Source organism: Columba livia, chromosome 5 (assembly GCF_036013475.1).
Source record: "Columba livia isolate bColLiv1 breed racing homer chromosome 5, bColLiv1.pat.W.v2, whole genome shotgun sequence".
Lineage (NCBI taxonomy): Eukaryota > Metazoa > Chordata > Aves > Columbiformes > Columbidae > Columba > Columba livia.
The window spans coordinates 36,161,937-36,172,857 of NC_088606.1; the positions used below are offsets into that span (position 1 = coordinate 36,161,937).

Sequence of the window (10,921 nt, forward strand, 5' to 3'; positions counted from 1 at the left end):
CTTGAAGAGATCAGTAGTACCAGAGACAATGTACTAGTATTACTGCTATCAGATACGTTCAGTTTGCCAATTGCAAACCTATGTCTTTAGGAAACCAGCCCTACAAAGTGAGCAGCATTCAGTGACAGCCTTGCTCATCAGCCTAGGACAGGAAGAATCACACAAGGATGGACTGCTGTACATTCAACCCTGCTTTGCTTGCCAGGCTACTGGTTGCAACAAAGATTTGGAGCAATGTGACTGGATAACTGAGAAGAGCTTCTACGTGTTACTGGCAGGAGTGAGACACTTCCCTGCGGCTACTTGTGTGAAGCAGTAAAGCTGAAGTGAATGCAGGCACAGGCTGTAAAGCGATGCCCGTTGTGGATTCTAAGTTGGGAGTAGGGGATGAAGCAAAGATTTTATTTTGAAATCGATATTACAAGCTTTTAAGACCACCATCTAGCAACTTGAGCCAGACCCCAGATATTTCACATTTAATATTTTTATTTGTTTCTAGCACAGACAGTACACAAGTTGGCAGAACCTCTTAATTAAAACCATAGATGTTTTAGGCCAGTGGTAACAATGATGCAACAAAAATCACAGAAGACTGTGGATTTCATTAACAGGTTAGAAAACGAGAGTTGTCTTTACAGACATTTGACTTCAGCTGTGCCAATACCTGCTTTAAGCAACCTGAACATGAATAGTTCAGCAGTCAAGAATATTACATGCATCTCCTTCCCTAATTAACATTTTCCTCTGCTTGTACTAGAAAGGGGAGCAATTAAAGATCAAGCTGATGAGACGAATCCAGATCCATCTTGCAAAAACACAGCTACAGAGAGTCATTCCTACTAAGTGAAGAAATGCGAACGTGCAATAGAAGGCTTTCCTGACAGTAAAGCACCTGACTCATCTCTCCTTTTCCTCCTATGCTGCAGTCAAGTTCCCAGATTTCTAATCTTCCAGGAGAAATCCACAGTCCACTCAACTCAAGACTTGAATACCAAGTGAGAAGCCACATAAGTATCACTGAGGCAACATGTCCTGAATTATATTGCAACTGGACATTCTGTATTCTGGGTCCCCTGCTCCATATACAACAACTCCGCTGGCTTACTCAAAGAGAAGGTCTTCATCCTTCTCTTCTGCTAAGAGATTGGCTGGTTCATGTTCCCCACCAGCAGCCCTCCGCAACTCCCGTTCTTTTTCAGATTTTTCTTTCAGTACTTTTTTCTTTTCCTGGATCTTCTTTAACCTGGGAAGAGAAATGTGTTTTATCAGTGAAACAAATGTGTTTTCATAAAACAGGTTAGCAGCAAAGATGCCACGCAGCGTGGATATGATAAAGCTGGCTCGAGAAGTTCCCCAGAAAACAAAAATCCTGCAACAAAAGGCAAAAGGCTTCTGTCACTAACTGGTGCCATTGAAAAACTTCATCTCTGTAGATTAGCTCATTTCTTCATGCAAACTACAAATTACAGTCTCCACCTTAAACAGTGCCTTATACTATTCTGCTTGTCTTTAGCCAAGTTAATTCTCCTTGCATTCATGTCAGGTTTGACATTTTTGTTTCAGGTATCCTAGAACGCTGACCTCTATGGCAGAGGTGTCCTTAAAGCAGAACAGCTCAGTCTCTGTGTACTGTAGCACATCATTCCCTCTGGAGGAATGATAGCGACAGCTATGTACAACCTAGTGGTACGGATTCATTTGTACCTTTCAGACAAGCAATTGCAGATCTCCAAGTACCCAGCTCTGAAAACCTGATGTGCAGTAAGAATCAGGTCTTGTTTAACAGTGTCCCTTCTGAGGAATGCTCTATTTGAGTCTTGTCATGTTTTAGATACTTACCTGTAGAATTCCTCTCGTTCTCGTTCATCCAGTTCTGTGATGATATAAGAAAGAGTACGCTCGATCCTGGGAATTATCACTAAAATATAAATAAGGAAGGAGTTGGACTGCTGTTACATTAGCCATGAAGCTATCTAATGCAGTGCACAGATGGTTGTCTAAAATAATTCTCTGGCTGGGGAAAATTTCCATGTCTTTCACGGAAGATCACGCTATTTCATTTTGGACAAGTACCCAAAATTCTTCAGTAAGTCCAGAACTAAACGGGGACTCTGCACATCACAGAATCTCCCACAGCACATTCTCTTCAAAAATGCAATGGAATCAGTAAGCACTGATCCCAGATTGTTTGGAAGGTACTTATTTCCCCATGGAAGTGGTTAAAGAAACTCCTGCAAGGGGTGGGCAAGATTTTAAATTAACACTCTGTTCTTCCATCACCTTCTTTCAGAAAATTCCGTTCAATACAGCACCTTCGCTCACAGAATTATTATCTCGGTTTGAAAAAAATCATCATAAAAACAAATGTGTAAATATAACACCATCACAAAGGAAGAGATAAGACGTTAAACAAAGATGTAACACCTGACTGGGCAAGCTACGTGCCAGAATCACTTTTTGAAAGAAGAAAGCTGTTATCAGCACTACTAAAGCTATTTGGAAGGCTGCAGAGGAAACCTTTTCTACAGTAAAATTTGAAGAATGATAAGCTGCAGATAAGGCCTGCACATGCAAAGGAACAAGTCTGTGAAAAACAGTACTGAAAAGGAGAGTTTAGAATCACGTACTGAATTAAATTATTGCATACATGCAAAGATTATTAAATCTAAGCTATCAACAGCGCATAAAGGAACTTGAAATCATCAAAGCACTCCGGACACTGCAGCAGAAGGAATCACACCAATATTGTGTGTAAGTAGTACTGAAGAAATTGCAAGAAATAAAACATGAGGGATAAATAAAAGTACTGGAGTATTGACATTAGGACTGTTCTGTTTCCTGTAACACAAACCTAAATGGGTTACCAAGATTTCTTTCTGTATGCCTGCTCTGTGATCTCATCCAAAACCAACAAAAAAAGTCACCAGCTCACCACTTCGTGCCACCATGACAGTTTTAAAAGCTATTATGCAAGCTATTAGAACATCTTAAAACATAGTAACATCCTGTCTTCTATTTCTAGTCAAGAGACTTGACCAAATAAGCCGAAGTCACTAGCAGAGATTCCAGAATGTGTTTGTGAAGTCTTTGTCCTATAGGGTCTCAATACAACTTCCTGATTACTTTCTCATGTTTGCCTATTCATTTATTTCTGTGTACTGCAGTCCACTCCACTGGGCTTTTAATTTTTGTTTTTACTTGTAATATGTTTCATTGTAATGCTTTCTGAAGAGTTCTTTAACTACTTAGAAATCCTGCTAACAAGAAAGCAGTCAAAAGAGGAGTGGCTTCCATGACCCTGCTCTTCATCTTGCATGGAAACAGAAAAATATTATACATCCCAAATGGTAAAATACTCACCATGTTCAATTGCATTCACACGTCTATTTGTTATTTTAATGGCTTCATCCAAAGTAACAAAGGATGTCTGATGGAATGGGATTAAATAATTAATACATAACACAACAAATTCAGCATTTCCATCAATTCTATATGCAACACCAAATAACACTTGAAAGCCGAAGCCAAATCTGTAATGTAGCTTTACAGATTACATTCTTGATAAAAGCAGAATTTTTTCTACTAATGTCAATAGCACACTCAATGCTGCATATTAGCACTGCAAATACCAACTCTCCAAAGAAAGTTCCTTCTTAGCATTAAGGAATAAGGACTTCTTTGAAGAAGTAATATAATTCTGTTTTATGGCTGGAAAAGATCTGCAAGTTTATATGGCACTGGGACCAAAGGAATGTAGTACAGTTCAAAGTATTAAGCTGCAATCACTGAGACTATGTTACTTCCATTTCAGAACAGTAAGAAACCAACAATTCCCTTCTTTTTTTCCTCCCACCAACCTGTAAGGAGGCCAGTTCCACAAGCAGCTCCACAGCTTTGGCATAGTTCCTCTTCAGTTTAGCCAGCTGTTCTCCACCTCTGGCCAAGCCAGTCAGCTCATAGCCTGAAAAAAAAAATCATCAAATAATATTTGTTACTATTACTACTATGGTGTTTTCTTACTAGATAAAAATTTGTGCTTCGCAAACTACAGAGGTGACAGCTCAGCAAGTGACCAGCTAAAGCCTTTGCCCATTAACAAGTTGTCTTCATAGTGTTCTATGTTACTACGGATCATTGTTGTGCATGTCCACAGTAAGACCTACCAGTCTGAAAATCTAGTAATTCAAGACAAGCCTGTTCCTCATCTGAAAAGCTCACTGATTTAGGAAATCAAAATCCACTGTTGTCCCTGATAATCTCTCTGTATCACAGGAACAGGGCAAAGACCATAGAGGAAGTAAGTACACCTATACCTATGATATAAACTGACTTATCAGCAAGACATGACAAACGTTTTTGTATTAGCACAAAACAGTCATAAGTACATGTAAGATACAAAATACTTGTTTTATACTTACTGTCCCCTCCTTCCTGGTAATGCTCAAAAACTGGCAAGGTTACACCTGACAAAAGAACGTGTAGAAGAGACATAAAGGGTTATAGATTTAGTAAGTACAACTCATTTTTACCCCATTTGCTTCTAATAAATTATGTAAGCTCAGCAGCTTTGTTTCCAAAGTCTCCCTACATAACTTGGAACAATTAAGTCATAGCATCTTAATATGGAACTTGAGAATTGTATTGAGATCACAGAGATCTAGACACATGAAAAATTCAGGGAAGCATTCCAGTTTATTCCGTGTTCAGTTTTACTATGTTTCTGTTTAGTAATGTATTCTGTGTGCTTAAGGAATATTTTAAGCATTCAATCCTGATTTATCTTTCTTGTTTTCTTCATAGAGACGTACTAATACTTAATTTCACAAAACTTATTTAATTTTTGATACTTAATTGCCTGATCTATTTTTCAGTAAAGCTCTATGGAAGTTATGCTTTGCCTGAAGGTCTAGTAACTGGACTGCGGTATTTACAGACAGTCATCTAATTTTGAGAGGTAAATAACTAAATATAAAAATTACATGCTACATGTGAAAAAACCACAAATTACAAGTGTTCCTGCTGTTAGATGAAGAAGATAAATAAAAAAGACAGTGTCTGGATACATTCCTACGTATTTCAGAGTCTCCTCCCAGAATTCCCTTAAGAGTTGAAATAGTCATAGTCTAGAGAAGAGTCACCTGCTACATTGTCTTTTTTAGCTCTGACCTTGACTTGAGCTTTGTTCACGTTTTGGATCACAGTGGTACTGTAAGGAAGAAAACATACATCTTAATCAGGAAAGCTGAAGTGGTTCATTAAGCCATCATACATACAAGAGGAAGTAGTTATCAAGTAGCTGTAAAAAATCTGGAAATTTTCTTCACTTCAGTTGTCTATGCAATTCATTGCACAGACTTTGAAGCTGACACAGGAGCTTTGAAAGAAATTGGTTTCCAGCCATGTTTGGAAATGTAAAAGATGCAGAGTCCGTGAAATGCAATTATAGAAATGTCTTAGACCAAGTATACAAAGCGTAGCCAAAAACTAGTCAGTTATCTAACCAACCTGTAAGACTTTTTTCCCAATAAAAGTGAAGGAATTTCAAAGCTTTAATGCAGACCACGGCCACAACATTTTGTACATTTGAGCTTGTATGTATTTGTTCTTTCAGAATGTTCTTTCTGAGTTTGTTTACCTACTAACTGTAACATTAAAAAACTTAAGCTTGTACACCAATTCATCTTGAATTCTACGGTGTCTTAAGGTCCTCCAAGAACAGGTCACTGTAGCCAGCTCTTCTACGGAAGTACAGTTTGTTTACAGGGTGGACTCTTGACTGTTGTTTATAGCTAAACACTGTGACTGGTTAGGACAGGAAACAGCACCCTACCCAAAGGAAAGGGCAAAAAGACTTTTCCCCAGCAGCACACAGGTTACTACTGTGTCTGATCACATAGTTCTTGCCCAGTAATTGGTAGTACCATCAACTGAACCATTAACCCTTCTTCAACTTTATTCCACAAGGTCTATGTACACTTGAATGAATTACACAAACACACAAGTTAGAGCTATAATTCATTCAAATGTAGTTTACAAACACCCTACTGTAGAAAAAAGATTTTTTTGCCCTCTCACATACAGCCCTCACCAGCCCTTATGAGACAAGAGGTCAATGAGATAGGAGGTTAGAACAATTGATAAAATTTCTGTATGACTTACTGGGAGAAAATAACACACATTACATATGGCCCTCAAATTGACCAAAAAATATCAAAATAATAAAAAGTCCAGTACTCTGCTATAGATTCTTGTTTCCCTACACTTTAGATTCCAAGCTGCAAAAAACAACACCTTCTCAAGTCAAGGATTATACGTAAATTCTGTTATCCTTCCACTTTGTTTAGCTTCCAAAGGAGTAGGCATTTTCATCGTGCAAATTATGTCTCTCCTCCAGTGATGTCTCCCACCTTTAGCTAATGGAATTCAGTTCATCCTGCCCTACCTTGTCCGTTGTATTTTTATTTATTTATTTATTAAGTGCATTTAAGAATTTTACTTTTTTTTTTCCAAAAGAGAAATCAACAATTTGTTGATCACTCCTTCCCCTGGGTAGGACATCTACAAGATCGGTAATCCTCACCTGAAATCTCCTGCTGTAAACTTTGCCTCAGCAAGTGAAAAAGCAGCTTCTCTCATCACCTCACCCATCAGCATCTTGGTCTGTTAAAAACAAACAAAAACAAGGCTGCAGCAAATACAAGGCACATCATTACTCCTTTTCCAGGATAAATAACTGACAGCATAAAGAGAACAATGAGAAATTTAAGGGAGTCAGAAAGTCCTGTATGTGTAGCTTACTTTCAAACTGCAAATTGTAATTCCCAGTTGACTGGCAAAAAAATAAATATTTCAGCTGTTTCACTGGCCCAGTGTAGAACTCACAGAAACAGCAAAATACTTGTCTGTCTTAATAAACATAAAATTCTACTATATAGGGGTTGTCACAACAATAAAATGGCTCAGTAGGAAAACACACTTCATATTGTACTGAATACTATGAGACAGCCAAAACTGGTTTGCAACATACAGATGTATGCAGCTTTGTGAAGCTGCACTCTCTTCCTACTCCATTTTTTCCCAATTTTCACACATTTGAAGCCCTTACAGCTAAAAACCGTGCTATTGAGAAGCAAGTGCCTTTGTGTATTAAACAGTCTGTAGGAAACAAGATACGGCGTGCCGAGAGCTTGTCTACAGCACGGCAACAAAGCACTACTGCTAACTGTGGATATGGTAGCAGTTGCAGCCAAAGAGGACAACTAAAACCCATCTAGTGTTGTAGAACAGAACAAGCCACATTATGCTTTACTGAGTATCTTAGATTTGTCATTCACGTTGCAAATGAAGAAGGAGAACTCGGTGTTTCTTCATAAAGGAACAAGTTCCATCTGGACAAGTTCCTTCTGCTTCCTGGTGTACCTAGTCATGCAGGGAACATGATAAATCTGCAGCAACCTCTCAAACCAGATAAAGCAACAAAAATGGGGCTACGAACATGTTAAATCCACTCCTGATGTATTTGGCAGCATCAGAGCAAATTCCCTGTAAGGCAGAAGAGATGAGATGGAATTTGGGACACAAAAGAAAGCAGGGTTTAAGACATGTTGGAAAGAGGTAAAGAATTCTAACTCTTACAAAATTTCTATATCATTGCAGCCAGCAAAACGTAATTCTGCTCATCCGTCCTCAGTAGCCTCACTTACAAAAAACAGGTTATCCACAAAGTTGTCCTACATTCCAGCCTACCTAATGAATTCAGCAGAATGGGAATACACACAGAACAGACAGATTTCAAAAGTGAGTCAAACAGAAAAATTCTAATTTACCTACCTCGATAATTTTCTTAAGGATCTGCCTGAACCGAAGTGTCAAAGCATCAGATTTTTTCTTCAAGAGGTTACGACCTGTTTGGGCACCTTTCAAACGAGCCTTCATAATGGTCTGGGCCCTGTTAAACACAGGAATAAACAAAAATGTCCTGGATCATCTGAAGGGATTACGAAGAATCTCGTGCAACGTTTTCTGACATGAACGTGACAGAAATGTGAAGCAACCAAGAAACATCAATGAACTAAAACAGGATGGCCACTTCAGGATATAATTTTATATTCCTGTTTAAAATTAAAGGAATTTACTGTATTTATCTCCGTCATCAATGAGAATTACAAGGTTATCAGCAAAGTCAAAGATCAAAATGGACAAGTCCTTTTTCAGCACTTCCATGATAGGAAATAAGAGTTTTCATTTTTCTGGATGACTTGCAAGTACCAGAAACTCGCCAGAAATCAAACTACCCCACAAGCCCACTGTCAGTGTGACACTGGTATTGCTTTTAAGCTCTTTTACTGCTACGTCATCTTCTGAAAATCAGACAACACAGCAAATTCTTCATGGGATCGTAACTGTTGATGCTGTGTTCTCATTTTACGGAGCAACAAGATACAGCAGTCGTACATTCTGGTTCAAAGAAAGTCAGAAAGTACAGTGGTGCCATATTTTCACATGCTGATTTACAAGCTATTTAAGACAATCAGAAGTGGCATCAGTTTAAAAGGTATGCTTGCTCCAGCACTGTATAACCTTTACGTCCAGTAGCACACGCACAGGTTTCTCATATGGAATTAGGAACTGAAGAAGGATTCAAACCTTGCTTCCCTCTCTGCTGTGCAGTATATTTTAATTTGAAGAATCTTTTTGATTTAAGTTAATGAGAATAGCAGGAGCTATAGTACAAAAATCAGAAGCTATGCTACCTTAAGCTACCACTCTTTGTCCTGCTACACGAAAAGCACAATAGTTCAGTGAGCTCTACGTGAAAAGAAGCCTTATGCTCTTCCTCTCTGACCCGGCAAAAAGTAAGTGTAATTAAGATTCTGCCTACACAGTGGAATCTATTACTTTCCACAACTACTGGCATGTGATGAGAATAGCTCTGTTAATATCTACCCAATACTTATAACTGTAAAGCACAAATACATTCTGAATGTTTATGATTTAAAAAAAAAAAAAAATCTATGAGTAAAAAGGCAGCTTTACTTTCACAAAAAGCTGGTCTCTGTCACGACCTTGAACTAACTGGTTTGCTCTGTTCACCACCTGCAAGAGACTGGGTCACTTTCTAGTTCAAGCAAGATTTCACAGGCTCCGAGAGTGCATTAAACAAAGTCTTGTTTACTGTCAAGGAGACTGAGCAGCTTCTGTAATTGATTGTATCCAGCACAGAAGAGGCTCATACCAGCAAGCCACTTTATCAAAATTTGGGAAAAAACACACAAACAAACAAACACTCAACCACTTGTGAAGTTCTGTTCTGTCAGTTAACAGAAATAATTGTTGCAGCGGCAGGCCATCTTTATTTTATCATCCTTACTTAGATTCCTATCAAAACATCAGCTACATTATTGTTCTATTACATTAATTGAAACAGGGTTTGTATATATTAAACCTTTGTACATCACTGCCTTCTTGCCACAATGATACACCAGCCCACAAAAAGAGATTGCTTTTACAAGTGATCAAAGTGCCTCCTTCTTGGACATGTAACCTGAATGAAAAGACCACTATCAAAGGGCAGGAGTAAGACCAATGACTTAATATATGATATAATTTCTTTCTGAACTAAGTTTCAAAACAGAACCTTTACCATGTAACATATTAATCTTTCCATAGAAATTGTTACTTCACAAGTCCTGAGATCATACATGGGGGAATAATTATTATTTTACATCTGAGGTTTTCTGTCCTGCAAGGCACCATTTATAAAGACTACATGCAGGCATCAAACTAATTTTATGCAAGAAGGTTTGAAACAGCCACTTAAGGCCAAGTCTTTCTGTCCTGGAGGGTTCTGAAGATAAACCAAACAGCATTATTAAAACAGTAATTTTATTAGCAGATCAGTTGCTTGTGTTCATTCCAATGTTGGCAGCCTTCTAAGCCTTGTCAGGAGACATGTGATTGCATGACAAATAGTTTGCTGCCAGGACTTGGAAAATTACTGTCCACTGCACTTTACGCATTTTACTTCCTTCTTTTTTAACACTTTAAGGCAAACATCTTGTACAGCAGTATCATCTATTAAAAAGTGAAGGGAATCTGTGGTTCGATTTGTGCATTTTTTCTTACACATACATTCTACAAGTTGCTCTTTTTAAAGCAAAGGTTTGCGTAATTGCACGATGTTCAATATCTCCCCCAGCACCACGGGAAGCTGCTGCTGTCTCGGTGCTGGGCCCTGCCACGGCTCTCTGACGCCCGACAGAGCTATTATGAGCCTGGAAAGAGAAGCCGCAGAGAAGATCCAACCGTAAGGCGGCCGTCAGCGCCTTACCCAGGCGCCTTGCCCAAACCGGGACACCCGGCTCGGCGGCGCAGAGCGCCCGCGCCAGCGGCCGACACGCCGCCAGCCAGCGGCCGATTCGCCGCTCACCCGTCGGCCGACACGCCGCCAGCCAGCGCCGGGCCGCGGCGCCAGCGGCAGCGCGGAACTCTGTCCGCGGCTGCCCCGGGCACGCCCGAGTCCCGCCGCTAACCCGCGGCCGCGCTCGGGGCACCGGCCAGGCCCGGCCACCGCAGCGGGGCCGCCCACCCGTCGGCGCCGGCCCAGGAGCCGCTCGCCCCTCAGCCGGCGAGGGAGGCGGCCGGCCCGCAGCGCCCCCCCAGCCCGGACACTCACATCCGCGAGGGGAAGATCTCGATGCGGTCTTTGCCCGACATGCTGGCGGCGGGACCGGGCGGCGGGACCCGCTGCGGCTGCCACCGCTGTCACCGCTGCCGCCGCCGTCAGCTGACCCGGCCCCGCTGTGCCCGCCCACGCGCGGGGCGGCGCCCTGGTGCAGGGAGCACCCGGATGCCGGCGCCGCTTCCCTTCCTCGAGTCCCCCGGGGACGGGAAGGAAGAGACGTAATTGGCTGCCGGGTCT

The 10,921-nt window shown here is 40.7% G+C and overlaps 1 protein-coding gene across 1 annotated transcript; it reads right to left on the reverse strand.

Annotated features, from left to right (window-relative positions):
* Positions 1-468: 468 nt before the first annotated feature.
* ATP6V1D (ATPase H+ transporting V1 subunit D) lies at positions 469-10,907 on the reverse strand. Its single transcript, XM_065064360.1, has 9 exons — positions 10,676-10,907; positions 7,831-7,948; positions 6,581-6,660; positions 5,139-5,206; positions 4,419-4,463; positions 3,858-3,961; positions 3,361-3,427; positions 1,840-1,918; positions 469-1,243 (listed from the first exon to the last, which is right to left on the reverse strand). The coding sequence occupies exons 1-9, from the start codon at positions 10,714-10,716 to the stop codon at positions 1,102-1,104; spliced, it is 744 nt and encodes a 247-aa protein (XP_064920432.1). The 5' UTR covers positions 10,717-10,907; the 3' UTR covers positions 469-1,101.
* Between the last annotated feature and the right edge of the window lie 14 nt (positions 10,908-10,921).

Excerpts from the sequence above, each read along its gene's own strand:
- ATP6V1D (XM_065064360.1), bottom strand. The coding sequence starts at position 10,716 with ATGTCGGGCAAAGACCGCATCGAGATCTTCCCCTCGCGGAT. Across the intron at positions 7,949-10,675 it reads GAGATCTTCCCCTCGCGGAT|GGCCCAGACCATTATGAAGG; the intron begins GTGAGTGTCCGG and ends TGTGTTTAACAG. Across the intron at positions 1,244-1,839 it reads GAACGAGAGGAATTCTACAG|GTTAAAGAAGATCCAGGAAA; the intron begins GTAAGTATCTAA and ends TTCTCTTCCCAG.